This window comes from Quercus lobata, chromosome 2 (genome assembly GCF_001633185.2).
Source record: "Quercus lobata isolate SW786 chromosome 2, ValleyOak3.0 Primary Assembly, whole genome shotgun sequence".
Lineage (NCBI taxonomy): Eukaryota > Viridiplantae > Streptophyta > Magnoliopsida > Fagales > Fagaceae > Quercus > Quercus lobata.
Genome location: NC_044905.1, coordinates 33,309,225 through 33,327,095, shown reverse-complemented (window position 1 = coordinate 33,327,095; position 17,871 = coordinate 33,309,225). Strand labels below are relative to the sequence as shown.

At 39.0% G+C, this 17,871-nt stretch overlaps 1 protein-coding gene and 1 pseudogene across 1 annotated transcript; both read left to right on the top strand.

Annotated features, from left to right (window-relative positions):
• The first annotated feature begins 10,083 nt into the window (after positions 1-10,083).
• Positions 10,084-15,364, top strand: LOC115975385 (protein SGT1 homolog A-like). Its single transcript, XM_031096143.1, has 10 exons — positions 10,084-10,494; positions 10,827-10,896; positions 11,849-11,973; positions 12,183-12,318; positions 12,907-13,003; positions 13,183-13,248; positions 13,830-13,968; positions 14,165-14,247; positions 14,423-14,527; positions 15,026-15,364. The coding sequence occupies exons 1-10, from the start codon at positions 10,329-10,331 to the stop codon at positions 15,131-15,133; spliced, it is 1,095 nt and encodes a 364-aa protein (XP_030952003.1). The 5' UTR covers positions 10,084-10,328; the 3' UTR covers positions 15,134-15,364.
• A 768-nt stretch (positions 15,365-16,132) lies between these two features.
• Positions 16,133-17,422, top strand: LOC115963339 (annotated as a pseudogene).
• The last annotated feature ends 449 nt before the right edge of the window (positions 17,423-17,871 follow it).

Sequence of the window (17,871 nt, the reverse complement as noted above, 5' to 3'; positions counted from 1 at the left end):
TGCAAAAAACCGCCCCCGACACCTCCTTTTTTTTTTTTTTTTTTTACTTATAATTATTATTTGTAGACTATGAGAGTGCCTTTTTTGTGACACTCAGGCCCAAGGATCCCGGGCCGAATAGTTTGTGGTTTGATGGACCAGGTTTTGATTCATCGCAGCTAACAGGTTGTTTAAGAATCAAGTAGTGCACAGGGCATGCTTCCTACAATACATGTAAACTGACAAGTAAGGATATTTGTATTGAAAGACAAATCAAAACAGTAAGGTAAATGCAGAGAACAGAATAACAAAAGTACAAAATAACGTTATAAGGATCCTTAAATCAATGAGAAATATTTCATTGAAATTTTCTTTGTTATGGTTATAGTACGCTCACTAAGACGTGATACAAGGTTCAAGCAAGTTCAAAAATTACAGTCTTGAATGGCTATTCCAACCTTCAAGACTTGCAAAGTTTGATTCTTTTTGAATCCGAGTATGTGCAATAGTGGCTTTTATAGGATACCGGGAAGTAATGTTACTAACTTTCCCTGAGTTTTCTCTTCTTTACAGAATTTCATCAATAGTTTTTCACTCCTAAAATCTCTACCCTTCTTCACAACCTTTCCCTCCCTTTTATAGTGATATTCTGGAATCCCAAGGGAACCATTGGTTCCCCTGTTTTGTCCTCTGGTCCACAGGGCATGTATCGTGCCTATCACTCAGCAAGTTCTATTCCCTGTTTTTTCATCCTTTTCTTCCTTTAGTTTCGATTTCTTTGAAAGTCTATGGCTGGCTACCTATTTCGGGACATGCTGAGGTCACGCCTTTCTTGATCCCGTTTCTTTGGCAGTTCTTTTCTTTTACCTTTTTTCTCAGACGGGCAGAATCCCATTCTGCCGATTTGAAAGTCGTTCGCTGTTATTCCTTTTTTTATACTTCTCCATTCTGGTTCCCCGAGGCGCTTCCCACTTGCGCCATGAGAGGTCACTGATTCTTTCTTCTTTTCTTGCTGGGTCGTTTGGTACTTGTGGCTTCTACTCTATTTCTTATTTTCTTTTTGTCCTTTTCTTTTGAACTGTCTTAATCTTTCTTTGACTTTGCTTATGCGCCTAGGAGGATCCGCACCTCTTGATGGTCGCTAAGGATCCTGGCTATTTCTTCTTCAATCTTTTGACGTGGGCTTCTCTTCCTTCTTGATGCTTCTTTTGGGCTTCAAGCCTCTTGGGCCTGCCATTTCTTCTCTTTCGTGGTCCCCTTGCACCTGCTTCCTTGGGCTTGGCTTATTTTCTTTTGGGCTTGGCTCACTTCTTTGGGCTTGGGCACTGTGATCTTTTTTAGACCTCAACATAGACATATATTTTTTGTTGGCTGCGGTACTAATCTTCCCCCCCCCCCCTTTTTTTAGGCTGTCCAAGCCACTTTCAAGCTGGAAGAGATCACCAATAACTGCTACTAGCAGTTGGATGATGAGAGGAAAAGACGAACGACAACTGTGCAATCACTGACTATCTCTAAACATAGCAATGCTGACCTGAAGAAGAAACTGGCAGAGGAGCAGAATGCTCACCGTAGTGTTGACTCGGCCTTGGAAGGCGCAGAAAGACAAGCCGAGGACCAGAGGAAGCGACTGCGCGAGACAACTGACCAGTTGACTGCGGCCAGGGAACAGATGGCAGTGCTCAAGAAGCAACTTGAGGAGGCCCAAAGGCTAAAAGATCAGGCTAAGAAGGCAAGGATTGAGGCCGAGAAGGCTAGGGACGAGGCCGAGCAGAAGGGTTACGACCTTGGAGTAGCTGAGACCGAGGAAACCCTTAGAGCAGAGGTCCCAGCTATGTGCCGCATTTACTGCTCCCAAATTTGGGATGAAGCCCTTAACCGAGCTGGGGTTGAGGCTTCTTCTGAGTTGAGGAAACCAAAAAATGTGTTTTATCCTTTTGCAATACGAGCCTCAGACCTTCCTTCTGCTCAAGATGAGGTGGCTTCTACAGTTATGGGTTCAAATAAAGAAGTATAGCCTCAAGATCCTGCTGTTCCTGGCCAGCAAGAGCCAACAAAAGAAACTGGTGTTTCCCAAGAGCTACCCTCAGCCAAGGCTGCAGTTGTTCCCGAGGCAGGAGCAGCTTCCCAAGGCTTCCAGCAAGACTTGGCTTTAACGGTTATGCTCGCTGAGGGAGCTTCCAAAGATAAGGAGGGAACAACTACCTCGGAGGTAGATAACCCAGCCAACAAAACTTCTAAGCTTCAAATTAAGCTGAAAAAATGAGCTTTCTTTTGTAATGTAGCTAAAACTTTTGTAAGGGATTTTGTCCCCCCTTTTTTTTAGACGTATTTTAATGAAGTGTGCATTTTTGAACTCTTGAATTCGTTTGAGTTATTGTTCATTTCATTTTTATTTTATCTGTTTTGTTGCTTTGGTTTTGAGTAGTTTTCATCTTGACTACCCTTTGTTTGTACAAGAGAAAAAACATAATTTACACATGCTTTTAATTGGCAGTTAAAATGGATGATAACCATTGAGTCTGTAACATCACATAGATATATTTTGGATACATATATATCAATTCTAACAAGTTTAACCTTAAAAAAACGTCCAAAAGTTTGATTAAATAAAGTTAAGTCCAGAGCACCTCAGTATGCTTTAAATGATGCTCACAGGCTTATTGGGGTTTATATTTTCACTAGGTAATCACAAACCCTATGATCTGAGAATGGGAATTAAGGGTTTACTCCCTTTAAATGCTCAAGTTTGTGTTGCACTAGCATTTTAATAACAAGAGGCTGTATTAATTTCTATTGAATCTGCTTAATGCTTCAATAGACGCCATAGGGTATTAATTTCCACTAAGTTTGTGGTCCGAGGAACCTGACATAACTTAGTTTCTGTTTAATACTTCAATAGATGTCATAGGGTATTAATTTCCACTAAGTTTGTGGTCCGAGGAACCTGACATAACTTAGTTTCTGTTTAATACTTCAATGGATGTCATAGGGTATTAATTTCCACTAAGTTTGTGGTCCGAGGAACCTGACATAACTTAATTTCTGTTTAATACTTCAATAGATGAGGAAACACATGACATATGATCGGGATAAACTAAAAGGAAACTGAGCAGGACTATTTTTTATTAATAATAATACCTCTTTAGATTATTTACATTCCAAGGATGGAGTACAACTTTTTCATCTAGGTCTTCCAAATAATAGGCACCCATTCCTGCCACTGAAGTGATCCGATATGGTCCTTCCCAATTAGGCCACAATTTTCCCCAGGCTGGATTCTTGGTGGTTCACAGAACTTTCCTCAGTACCAGATCTTCTACAGCCAACAGCCTTAACTTTACATTGGTATCGTAACCTTGCTTGAGTTTATATTGGTAGTAAGCCAGTTGGACCATTGCATTCTCCCTTCGCTCTTCGATCAAGTTCAGACTCTTTTCCAACAGCCCATCATTACTGCCCGAGGTAAATGCACTAGTTCTTCAACGTTGGGAAACCAGTTTCCAGAGGGATTACGGCCTCGGCTCCGTATGTCATTGAGAAAGGGGTCTCTCCTGTTGACCGTCGAAGCGTTGTTCGATACGTCCAAAGAACATGTGGTAATTCCTCCACCCATTTGCCCTTTGCGTTGTCCAACCTCTTTTTAAATCCATTCACTATAACCTTGTTGACAACTTCAGCTTGCCCATTCCCTTGAGGATAGGCCGGAGTGGAATATCTATTCTTTATCCCTAAATCAGAACAATATTGCCTAAAGGCTTTACTATCGAACTGAAGGCCATTATCCGAGATAAGGGTGTGGGGAGCACCGAATCGAGTAACAATACTCTTCCAGATAAATCTTTTAACATCTACGTCTCTGATATTAGCCAAAGGTTCAGCTTCGACCCACTTAGTGAAATAATTCGTACCGACCAGCAGATACTTTTTGTTTCCTAGTGTTTTAGGAAAAGCACCTACAATATCTAAACCCTATTGAGCAAAAGGCCAAGGGCTAGAAAAAGGATTAAGAACTCCTCCGGGCTGGTGGATGTTTGGAGCGAATATTTGACATTGGTCACATTTTCTAACATACTCTTGCGCTTCTTTCTGCATATTTGGCCACCAGTATCCTTGAGTGATTGCGCGGTGAGATAGGGATCTTCCCCCCGTGTGGCTTCCGCAAATTCCTTCATGCAGTTCCTCTAGAAGTGAATCTGATATCTCGGGATGTACACAAAGCAGATATGGCCTAGAAAAAGAATGTTTATACAACTTTTTGTCCTCGGACAACCAAAACCGTGGAACTTTCCTTCTTACTTTCTCAGCTTCTGTTTTCTCCTCAGGTAATATATCGCTTTCGAGGAATAGAAGTATGGGGTCCATCCAGCTCGGCCCCAAGTTGACTTGATGGATCTGGAGCAAGTCCTTCCTTATCGGGGTGGGGGTGCATAAATCCTCAACAACTATCACCCGGGGCAAATTACGTGCCGAGGAGGTGGCAAGGGTTGCCAAGGAATCTGCATAGGTATTCTCACCTCTGGGAATATGTGACAAGTCGAAGGATTCAAATTTCGTTTGTACACGCCTAACTTGACTCAAATATTCCTGCATTCTCGTGTCTCGGGCTTCCAGATCCCCTTTTACCTGGCCGACGATCAGTCTTGAATCTGAGAACACTTCTACTGCCTTTCTGCCCATTTTCTGGACCATAGTCATTCCCACCAGCAAAGCTTCATATTCTGCTTCGTTGTTCGTAGCCGAGAATCCCAGCCTCAAGGACTTTCAATGATGATCTTTTCAGGGGATACCAGAACTAGCCCCACTCCTACTCCCCGTTGGTTTGCTGTTCTGTTTACATATACTTTCCAGGATGAGGTGTCTTGTGCGGAAATTAAGCCAACCGATTTTTCATCCATGCCATGTTGCTTCACCTCTGCTTCTTCTAGAAGTTTAGCGAACTCGGCTACTAGATCGGCAAGGACCTGGCCCTTCACAGAGGTACGAGGCATATATTTGATGTCGAAAGCCCCCAGAATCGTGCCCCATTTAGCAATCCTCCCAGTATAATCTGTACTTCGAAGTATGGACTTGAGTGGTAATTGAGTTAGAACCACCACGGTGTGCGCCTGAAAATAATGGGGGAGTTTTCGTGTAGCATGTACTACTGCCAAGATAGCCTTTTCTAGTGATAAGTGCCACACCTCGACTTTATGAAGTGATTTACTTACGTAATAGACTGGTCTCTGTATGCCACTGTCTTCTCGTATCAAAACAAAACTTATGGCATGAGAAACCACCGCCAAGTAGGCAAACAGGACCTCATTCACCTCTGGACTGGACATAATCGGTGGCCGAGATAAGTACTCTTTCAGCTGTTGAAATGCTACAGCACATTCTTCAATCCACTCAAAACCCTTTCCACTTATGCAGTAAAAGGAAAAAGGGTCTACACCTATCGGCTGACCTAGATATAAATCGGTTCAAAGCAGCAGTCATGCCTGTTAGTTTCTGCACCTCCTTGGGATTCCGAGGTGCTTGTAAGTCGTTAATAGCTTTAATCTGATCTGGGTTCACCTCAATTCCCCTGTGAGTCACCATGTATCCCAAGAACTTTCCGGAGCTTACACCAAATGAACACTTTAAAGCATTCAGACGTAGCTTGTGCCTTCTCAGAATTCCAAAGATGCTCGTAAGATCTCCCACATGCTCGGACACCACTTTACTTTTTACAACCATATCATCGATATAGACTTCAATGTTCCTGCCCAATTGTGGTTCGAACATCTTAGTCATCATCCATTGATAAGTAGACTCTGCGTTTTTCAAACTAAAGGGCATCACTTTGTAATGATAGTTTCCAACGGGAGGAACAAAAACTATATTTTCTTGATCATCCAATGCTAACGGTATTTGGTGATATCCTTGGAAGGCGTCCAAAAAGCTCATTTGAGGATGACCTACTATTGCATCCACCAACTGGTCTATCCTAGGCATAAGAAAAGGGTCATTGGGACAAGCCTTATTGAGGTCCGTGAAGTCTACGCACGCTCGCCATTTCTCAATCTTCTTTTTCACCACCACCATGTTGGCTAACCATTGAGGATAAAAAACTTCATTGATAGCCCCTGCCTGTTTGAGCTTGGCCACCTCATTTCTGACAGTTTCGGCGTGCTCTTTTGATAGACGCCAAGGTGGCTATCTCTTCGGAGTAATGGAAGGATTAACATTGAGTTGATGACAGATGAAGCTTGGGTCTATACCCGGGGCTTCATACGCGCTCCATGCGAACAAATCAACATTTTCTCTAAGGAATTCAACCAATTGCTCCCTCTCTTGCGAAGGCAGTTTAGCCCCAACCTAAAATAATTTCTCCGGATCATCACCAACGATTACCCTCTCCAGATCTTCGCATTTTGCCTCGTCGGCTGGTCCATTTAAGGGTAATGCCGGGGTTTTTGATTGCTATAAATCATTATCGGCAGTGGCCGAGGTCTCCGCCTCTGGCCGATGTTGGATAGCCGCTACCAGGCATTGTCAGGTTACAGCCTGACTTCCTACTATCTCCAAAACCTGACCTCCAGATGGGTGCTTCACCTTTTGGTGTAGAGTAAAAGAGGCAGCCCCCAGTGTATGAAACCAAGGTCTGCCATAATAGCCGTGTAGGGAGAGAAAACATTTACAACGATGAAATCCACTTCCACCATATCCGCACTAGTCTGTACAAGTAATCTGATCTGACCCTTTAGGACAACCATTCTTCCCTCAAAACTCACCAGAGGAGAACTATAGGTTGTCAAGTTTTCAGGTTTCAAATTTAGCCCCCTATATAAATCAGGGTACATTATGTCAACAGCACTGCCCTGGTCAATCATCACCCTTTTCACATCGTACCCACCAATTCTCAGTGTAACAACAAGAGCATCATTATAGGGTTGTATGGTTCCAACCTTGTCCTCATCTGAAAAACCCAACACCAACGGGATGCCTAACTTGGCTCTCTTGGGTATTGAGCTTGACTCCTCGGCTCGAGAACGGGATGCCGACATTACCCTGGATGGACAAGATCCCGTCCTTCCTGGGGCAGCAAAAATAACATTTATTGTGCTAAGGGGGAGTTTCGAAGAAGCATCTCCCCGAAACTCTAAGCCCGCTTGTCTTACCCGACCACTAGAATGATGCAACAGTTGCTTTAACCTCCCTTCTTAGACTAACTGGTCCAAATGGTCCCACAAATTTTTGCAATCCTCAGTCGTGTGTCTATGATCCTGATGATAGTGGCAATAAAGGTTTTAGTTGCGTCTCATAGGATCTCCTGCTATCTTGTTTGGCCATTTGAAGAACGACTCATTCTTAATCTTCTCTAGTACTTGTTGCACTAGCTCTCGAAACACAGCGTTAACGGCTTGAGTGTTGGCAAGTCCTGGCTGCCCAACAAAGTCTTTCTGAGGTCTGTTATTATTATACCGGTCCGACCTGAAATCCCTACTCTCCTGAGGGATCACCTTAGCCTTTCCCTTCCCCTGCAGTAAGTCTTCTTCTACTCTTCTGTACTTGTCAATCTGATCCATCAATTGACGTACACTAGTAACAGGTTTACCAGTCAGAGATTTCCTCAAATCATACTCGGCTGGAAGACCAGCCTTGAAAGTGCTAATGGCCACATCATCGTACTCTCCTTCTATTTCATTAAACATCTCCCAGTATCTATCTGAATATGCTTTCAGAGTCTCACCCTCTCACATGGACATAGATAATAAAGATCCCAGAGGCCGAGGGACCCTGCTGCAAGTAATAAAGCGAGCACCAAAAGCTCGGGTGAGTTTCTTGAAGGAGTCGATAGAGTTCGCCCTCAAACCGTTGAACCACCTCATCGCCACCGGGCCCAAACTAGATGGGAAGACCTTATACATCAAGGCCTCATCCTTGGAGTAAACAGCCATCATTTGACTGAAATGGCTGACGTGTTCTACCGGGTCTGTCCGACCATTATAAATGGTGAATGTGAGTTGGTGAAATCGCCGAGGAAGGCTTGCGTCCTCTATGTTCCGTGTGAAGGGTGATTTAGAAACTTGACTCAGTGCCTTGTTCATAGCATCGTTCCCCAAACCTTTACAAGGCGGGCTTTTATACCTTCGTCTACGTTGGTGCTCTCCTTCATAGGAAAAGGTCTCGCTAGAGGCGGAGTTCTAGACCTCCGTCTGTAATTAGCACCATTTGTCTCTTTAAAGGATGGTTCGGAAATGGATGGTGAACGTCTCCGCCGAGCATGAAGTAACTCTCTCTTCAACTTGTCGATTTCACATTGCATGTCACTGTCATTCTTTGCATGTGAAACATGACTCTTCCCTCGAGATTGACTTTTACTGGTATAAGTTGTGTGCGCACTTCCCTCACGGTCCCCTCTCTGTTCGTGGCTCCTGCGTGGATTGCCATGCTGGGAACCCCTTGATTCTGCTTGATGTAGATCAGCATCTATTTGGTGTGGTCCTGCTGTTGCTTGGTGTGGACCTGCCTCCTCCATTGTGATCGTTGTGACCGAATCTCCTTTAGACTAGATCAAGCTCTCCCCACAGACGGCGCCAATTGTAAGGCCTGAAATTGGATTGGGCTCAAACCCAAGCAACCCAAACAATAAATTTGTAGAGCATGGATGGAAGAACTAGATCTATTTCAAAAGAAAAACTATTAGATTTCGTAGTTTAAGACTGTAAGACACAAGTAAGATTAGAAAATCTATCCTCGGAATAGCTCAAGGAGTTTGTATTATATGGTCTTGTTGAACAATAAAGTTATACAAGAGTCACAGTCCTGTTCTTAGATAATCCTTTTCTTTTTTTTTTATCTGATCCTCTCTCCTTTAGTACATCTTTTCATGTTATATATCCCAGTCTTGGTGTCACCCTTACCACACACATGTAGGTTAGATTCGGGGAACTCCTTCCCGTCCCATCCAGCACTTCCCAGAACCATCAACTTGTAGCTGTAAGGCTACTTAATCACTGTTCAGGCGTCACTTCCACATTAATGCGGCCAGAGAGTTGGTTGGGAGTCATTTAATGCGGAGGTAGCAGCCTTTTGAAGATATTTGTTGCCCTTCTCCTTTCTTATTCCTTGTCCGACGTCTAACTCTTAGTGATGATGTAACTCTGAAGTAAGTCCATGATGATATGGCACTCGAACTGACCTCGGACACATGTTGCCGAAATGACTTTTATCCTTAGACGCTTGTTGGACTTATCTCATATTATCTCTACTCATCTCTTCACTCCGTTCTCCTTCTAATCTTATCTGAACCTCCTCGGATGGTCTAATGTCCTCGGATTGGGCCATAGGCCCAGTTAGTACTGCCCTAACAGTACTTACTGACTAACTGGCCCCCACAACAATAATCAGAGATCTCATTCAAAAGGATGTAGAGAGTCCAAAATTTCTTGATGACATTATCTGTAGTTACACACTTACACTATGTAATCAGTTCAGGACAAATTCTGGATTTGGAATTATTCATCATCACTAATTATTTATGGTTTGGAAATTTGGTTAAATTAATGGATAATTTATGCTTCCAAATTTTACTCGGATCCAATAGTCCAAACGCAAAGCAATCACTTGGTTAAACGAGACCACAAATTCATGTGAAATGTTATTCAGTAGGCGTGGACTTCTGTAAAATTGGACCATTTCAGGTGGGTTAGCTTTACATAAGGATTTTACATGTTCAATTGGATGGGAAAATGTTTACGGGTGAGTGTAAGTTCAGGTGTGTTCATTTTTCTATACAAGATTTAATCACACTCGAATCCATCTATTTTGATAATTGGCAAACGCATAAATCTTGAATTACATTAAATAAAAAGCTTTGACATTCAAAAAAAAAAAAAAAAAAATTCTTAACTGAAATTTTATACGTGTGTGAAATAAACTCATAACACTCATCATATTGTTAAGAATTTTTATGATTAAAAAATGTAGTAATCTTATATGGTAGGATTGATGAAAATTAATTTTAAAAAAAAAAATTTTAAAAGCATTTGAACACGCGTGTTAGCGCGTGCTTTGAGGCCAATCATAAGCCGGCATGCACTTTCCGAACTAACGTACTTGTAAAGCATGTCGGTTCCTCTTCCTAATACGACCTGTACTTTGTAAAACACAATTTCTGTAGAAGAACACAACTCAACTTCTTTGAAAGTTGAAACTCTCCTTTATATATATATATAAATACTCCACGCTATTCCTATTTCCCTCCACACACACACACACACACACACAAGCACACTCTCTCTCTCCTTCTCTCTTGAATTCTCAGCTTTTTTTTTTTTTTTTGGGTTGGTTGGTTGGTATTTGACGCTCAGGTCTGCCCAACCATGGCAAGTTCGCTTGAAATTGCAAAGAAGGCAAAAGAAGCCTTTGTGGACGACAGCTTCAAACTCGCCGTTGACCTCTTTTCTGAGGCCATTGACTTGAGCCCTAACGACGCCAATCTCTTCGCAGACCGGGCCCAGGCCCATCTCAAACTCAACAATCTCACTGGTACCCCTACTCCCACTACCTCCTCCTTTGTTTTATTTTGTCGTCCCATAAGAAATTTAGAGTTTAAACTCTGTTACGCCAAAAACACCGATTGGTGTATTGGTCTTATCATAAATTAAGAAAAAATCATCATGGAGCAGACACTTGAAATTCGTAAAGTAAAATAAAATTCGTTGTTCGTTAATTACACTTCGTTTTTTTAAAATCAATAGTACAATGGGGAGGAGTATTTGAATTCGGGTTCTGTAACTTTTGTGTATAATAATTTTATGAAAACTTTGATTTTTTTTTATTTTTTATTTTTTTTATGTTGATGTTTAAATTTTGAGCAGAAGCGGCTGCCGATGCAAGTAAGGCAATTGAGATTGATCCTTCCATGGCCAAGGCTTACCTTCGTAAAGGGTGAGTATATATACTATATTATACTATACATGACTTGAATTTAATACTTACGACTTAATTCAAAATTATAAATCATTCGCTATTAGTTCCAAATAGCAATTTTAGTCTTTTAAGTTTAAAGCGGTCTTCTTATAGTCTAAAATTAAAATGCCTAACATGTCATCACTCTATAGGAATTAGAAGCGATCACTTTAAGTTTGTTTGTTAGGTGCTTTTATCGCTCATGAATTGAAAATTTTCATCTTTGCATTATACATTCTCTATGTTCTTAATATGCATTCCAAATTTTATGATAATAAGATGTTATTTACTATCTAATCAATAAACTTATGTTTTTTGTAAAATTTTAAAGTACAAAATTTGAAAATTTAAACATTCTAATTTTATATATGAAATAGTTAGTTGTCACTATAGAGGCTTTAAGGAGACAATGTAAACCCAACAATGAATTTGTGAAAAGAACATATCCAATATAAAGTTATTAAGTAGTTTAACATTGATTGGTTATTCAATTAGCTTTAAATATTGTAAAATAGCTTCTTCTTCTTTTTTTCTTTTTTTGTGGTAATCCATAATATATTTTTCAATTCCCTTTGTGTTCCACAAGACCTGTACATGTTATAGTTTGCTCAATATTTTTTCCAGTCTCCTTGCATGTTTGGGGATCCCAATGACTTGGGAATTCTAGAATATTTGAATCCTTGATTTAGATGTTGATTTGTGATGCACCACAAAGTTTTTTCTTTTTCAACGATTGGGCTGCCTGTTTAAATCATGTCCATCCGTTAAACACATTGGTTTGCATATTATCTTGTAGCATTGCATATTCTTTTTTGAAGTAAAGTATTATTCATCTGATTATACAAGTGTTCTAATAATATTGAATTGTTATACTTCAAAACGATTAAAACTCTGAACTTATCCGTTGAGTTTTTTACTTTGTAATCTACAGCACTGCCTGTATGAAGCTTGGTGAATATCTTACTGCTAAGGAAGCCCTTGAGATTGGTACATCTTTGGCACAAAATGATTCAAGATTCACGAAGATGCTTAAAGAATGTGATCAGCATTTGGCAGGTATGTAATTGTCTCCAATCAGTCCGGACTTTAATGCTTTGCAGTTTTTAGAATCAAGCTCCGAGCTTTGATCTTTGGCAATTATTGCTTAGCTGGTAAATCTTTTAGAAGCGTTTAAGATAGTGTTATATATATATATATATATATATTATTTTTTTCAAATCTTTATTCAGAGAAAACTAATGATCGAACCTAATGCTTGTCACCAGATTTTCAACCAAGTACTGTACCTGCTTCTGCCTCTAAATTGTCTGATACAACTGCTGGAACTCTTGAAGAATCTAAAAAAGGATGTGGCATGTCCCAGCAGATTAGCACGATTACATCAGTCAGACCAAAATACAGGTTCTTGCAGTTTCTCTTACTTAATATGTTGTGTCTTGACTACCCAGAATCTGTATTACAAAAAATATTTGCCCCTGTAACTGTGTAACTTTTCATTAAACTTGCTAGTTATCCTTCAAGCCCTTATGCATGCTTTCACTTCATCCATTGTACTATGATTATGTAGCCATAAATCAAAATATTAAAGCGGCAATGTGCTGAAACCCTTACTTAGCCTCTGTCTCACGAGTCAGAAATGGAGGAAAACCCTTGGATTACTCCACACACACACACACACACAGAGACACACACACTATATATATATATACACACAAAACTGTTGCTACATGGAATACCAAGCCAAATCATTTAGGGTACTAGGGTTATTTGTGCCTCCTGTTGGACCTTACTGAGTTACAACACTAAAACTACCACAATTGCCTCTACTGTCCTCACCCACTTCTGCCATTAAATCATTTTTAATGTCAATACTAGTACAACAAATGAAACAATAAAATGTTAGGTTGTTTATAACAAGGATAAATATGTTTCATTCTTCCTTGGTTTTTTATTATTTTTATGGTCATCTGATAATTGATGGTTGAACAGCCATGGATACTACCAGAAGCCGGAGGAAGTGGTTGTCACAATTTATGTGAAGGGCATACCAGCAAACAACATAGTTGTTGACTTTGGAGAACAGATTGTACGTTTCTCTTCTAGAGATATCTTTTCTTTTCTTTTTCTTTTTCAAAACATAAATTATACATTTTTTTACCCTCGTTTAAACTGCTGTTTGTTGATTTATTCTGTTCAATATTAGATAGCTTTTCTAGTATCTTTACAAATAGTTGATAAGCTAATTTAAATTTTTTTATGTTGCAGCTGAGTGTCACAATTGGCATCCATGATGAAGATGCTTATTATTTTCAGCCTCGATTGTTTGGGAAGGTATTGCATGAATTTCATGATTTTATGGCATTTCTTCTTGCACGGATCCATGGATCATATAAGAATTTACAGTTCTTTATCTACCCGCTTGAATATTAGGAGGGCATTACTGTCAAATGTATAAACCATGTTTAATAATTGCATAGTGTAAAGCATCTGTTCTCTTCTCCTTGAGCCCTGAATGTGCTTGTTTTGCAAGTAGAGAAAAGAAAACTCTGTTTCTCTTTTTCTTCCAATTGCATGGTTTGTAATAAGGAGCACGTAGTGGAGCAAGTATTCACTCATAATTTCCACTTTAGGCTGAGGTTAGGAGTGAAAGTTGGGGTTCAAGAAGAATAGGCACCGAAGTTTTCTGTACCCCCCTGTCCTGCCCAGGCCCTCTCTTCATCAATTTTCTGTATAACAATGTCTCTCTTTTCCCTCTTAATTTTTCTCTCGTATAAAGTGAACCATATGGATAAATGAACACTCCTAATTGTCCTTTTTCAAAACAAGACCATAAAGGATTGGTTGTTTGACCATAAAGATGCATGAATACTTGTAATCTGATTTTGGATTTTTTTTTGTTTTGTAAAAAACAGATAATACCTGATAAGTGCAGATATGAAGTACTGTCGACTAAAGTTGAAATCCGTCTTGCGAAAGCTGAAATTATCAACTGGCCATCACTTGAATATAGCAAGGAAATTGCAGTTACTCAAAAAGTGAATGTGTTGTCAGGTAATCCATGTGCCTTCATTATGCATACTTGAGCTGCAATCATGATTATTGAATATTGTCACCGTACTCCAATTAAGTTTCATCATTTTTAAAGTAGACGCAGTACACCAAATAATCATTGGTACCGGTAAAACCAGAAGTGATCTTTATTATTTCCTTGGTTGCTAATAACTTGCTTCTTATTATGATTTTGCAGTTGAATCTCAAAGGCCTGCATATCCATCTTCAATGCCAAGAAAAAGAGATTGGGATAAGTTGGAAGCACAAGTGAAGCAAGAGGTAGTTTTATATGGGAGGATTTCAGTTTTCAATACTCTCCCTTCCCTTCCCTTCCCCTAAAAAAAACCCTAAATTATAGAATTAAAACAATCATGAAATTTTGTCTGCATATCTGCTTTTCAATCATATTATCGTTGCTTTAAGGTATTCAACCTCTTGATGATCTGAAATTCAGGAGAAAGAAGAGAAGCTGGATGGTGATGCAGGTGTAAACAGGATGTTCCAAGACATATACCTAAATGCAGACGAGGACATGAGGAGAGCTATGAGCAAATCTTTTGTAAGTTTCCTACAGATTGTACAAGTAAAAATAAAGTACACTTGTGTTACCTAGAGTTCATATATATATATATATATATATATATACATAATTTGGCTCCACATGATTAATTTTCATGCCTTTAGTCCCCTCTTAGAGTATACCTTTCTCGCCATTTTGGCTGGCCAGACTTGTCCATGACCTGTTTTATTTTCTCCATATTGGGACTCCGGGAGATATTTTCAGAAAATAATTCTGTTACCACCTTATATGCTTATTGCATCAACAAAATCTCAGTTGACCATGCTTTGATTTATATCGTAGAATTCTTTTTTTATTTTTGAGAATAATATTGTAGAATTCAGTAGATAAGAGGCATAGAGCTACCCTTATTCTATTTTTTTTCTTTTTTCCCCTGTTAAATCCTTTACTCAAACAAGCAATGTTCAAACTTTCTTGGTGATTTCCTTTTCTTCTTAAACTCGTTGAGAGTTCTAATGTGACATTTCAACATTACAGATGGAGTCCAATGGGACAGTGCTGTCAACAGACTGGACTGATGTGGGTTCAAAGAAGGTGGAAGCCACTGCACCTGACGGTATGGAGTTGAAGAAATGGGAGTATTAATGCCAAGCACCTGAGATCACAGTGACAGCGAGATCTAATTTTTCTCTTTGAACACCAATTTTGTTTTTTATCAGCGTTTGTTTATCATTTGTTTTTTAAATTTTCTATTAGGTTCTATTTGTCTAGGTTGTGACAACGAGCTTTAGTTCAAATAGAGGTCATAAGTTTAAACTTCAAAACCCATTGGATTCGTGTTGGCTAGAAATGAGAAAATTTTAATTTTGTGGAACACTGCTATCATTTGTAGTTCAGTTAGGATTTGTTTCATAGTTACTGTAGTTTGAAACCGTTCAACGGATTCCATGTGTTAAAGAGGCTGGAATGCTGCTTAAAATTTCACTCAGTTCTGAAATACATAAAATTTCATTCAGTTTTCAGTTCTTAAAAAATGCAAGAACTTGGGTTATAAAACTCAATCATTAAGGTTGCCAAAAACTTTATAACTCAACTAGTTGATACCTCCTAATACCCACCCCTAACTATGGAATTATCAAAAACCTCGATCAAGGCCATGGCAGATATATGTGTGTTAATATTTGGTAACCTTAACATGGCCCCATTTTCTTCTCTAATATTTTATTAAAAGAAAAAGGGTAAATTTTACTATATTGCTAGCTGCTGTTCCTATTACTAAACGCTCTGGCAGAGGGCTATCCTCACATTTTGGTTATTAGGATCTTCTCTATTTGAAATTGATCTATTTTAATATCAAAATATCAAGACAAATATAAATAGATTCCCTTTCTCCCCTCCCAACTAGAATCTTTCTTTCAAACAAAGACATATTTAGAAGTTGCGATTAGGTCAAATTACAACTTTACAAGGCAACCAAAACATCACTGGTATTAGATGTTCCTGAATGGTTTTGGTAAAGGCATGCAATATAACCTTAATTAGTAAAGTTCATTGTCATCAAATAAGGAATCTAGATTTGAAACTCACTTACACTAAAAAGAAATCCATTTAGTACATTGGCCTGATAATAAAGATCATAATGGAATGAATGTAAGTGAAATCCTATCAGATAAATGAATGAATAAATAAATAAATAAACTCTTAAACCACCCCTTACCACTTTAGCGGGACAGTCAGGGTGTCCAGGAAACATTCTCTCAACTTGCAAATCCTCATGAGAAGTAGGAGCAACACAAGTTCTCCCCAACGGAGAGGAAGTAATCACTCCATGCAGTCCATGCTTCCAGACACTAAAAGCCAGATTGAAACTCCATCCTCTGCTAGTACCCTCCATTCGATGTGCTATCAAGGTATTAAGCTTAAGTGGTATTCAGGAAAGAATCAAGATTGTGTCCCAATCCAACTCAATATCTTACTATCCTTCTGATAATGAGAGGAGGTATTATGAGCTTACTTTCAACAAGAAGTACCTTCAAATCGTTACTAAGAAATATTTGCAGTATGTAGTTTCAGAAGGCAGGGAAATCCAGTTGAATAGAACGCAAAAGTGGCTGCACACAAATAATCCTATCAAGAAGGACAATAACAATAACAAGCTACGGACCTATGTAGTTTTTGAGCATCCTGTGACTTTCCAAACTCTTGCAATGGATCCAAAGGAGGAGGAGATTATCAATGACCTTGTTACTTTCAGTAAAGAAAAAGAGTATTATGCTAAGATTAGTAAGGCTTGGAAGCGTTAATATCTCCTCTATGGTCCACCGGGAACAGGAAAGTCCACCATGATTGCTGCCATGGCTAATTTTTTGGGCTATGATGTTTATGATATTGAATTGACTTCTGTTAAGAATAACACACAGTTAAGAAGGATGTCTAGGAAGATATGTAATAAATCAATCATTGTGTTTGAGGATATTGATTGTTCTTTGGACTTAATTGGCGAAATGAAAAAGAAGATGGTGATGGTGGTGATAGCAAGGTTATACTCTCTTGGCTTTTGAACTTCATTGATGGGATTAGCTTTGCCTGTGGAGGAGAAAAAAACATTGCATTCACGACTAGCCATATTGATAACTCGACCCGGCTCTCATTCGAAGAGGAAGAATGGACAAGCTCATTGAGTTATTCTACTGCAAGTTTGAAGCTTTCAAGGTATTGGTTAAGAGCTATTTGGAAATTGAGTCACGCCCACTGTTTGAAAGGATCAGCCAGTTGTTGGAAGAGGTAGACATGTCTCCTGCAGATGCTGCCAAAAATTTGATGCGCAAGACTGAGGATGTTGATGAGGATGGTAATACTAAGACTCAAGACAAAGAAAGTAGAAAAGAAGAAACAGAAACATATGTTATGATCCTAATGTCTCACATGAATTAAATATAAGTTTAACCATGTGTTTATAAACTCTTGAGCACTCTCTCCTTGTAAATTGATTTTCAAGGTTCATGGCCGTTGTATTTCTTTGTTATTCTTTTAAATCTTAATGGTTTTTGATATCAGAACCATTAAATTACCAAATTATTTTTTTAATACATTGATAATTAAGAGTGAGAAAATTTGAATCCGATGGAAACACCGAGTGCCAATTAAGCTATGAGACACTTGAAAAATTACTAAATTAATTTAGTGATATGAATATGGATTAAGATCCGGTGCAATTACTCTCATTCCTCTCATAAAAATTGTTACTTCTCTATTTTTTTTACCTTTTAAAACTTTTTTTATTCAATAATTGAGATTGAAAGTTACTTTTTTAACTCTTAATTTTAGTGATAGCTTAATTGGGAGCTATTGCACATGATAGGTATTTTACCTCATCTCAACCC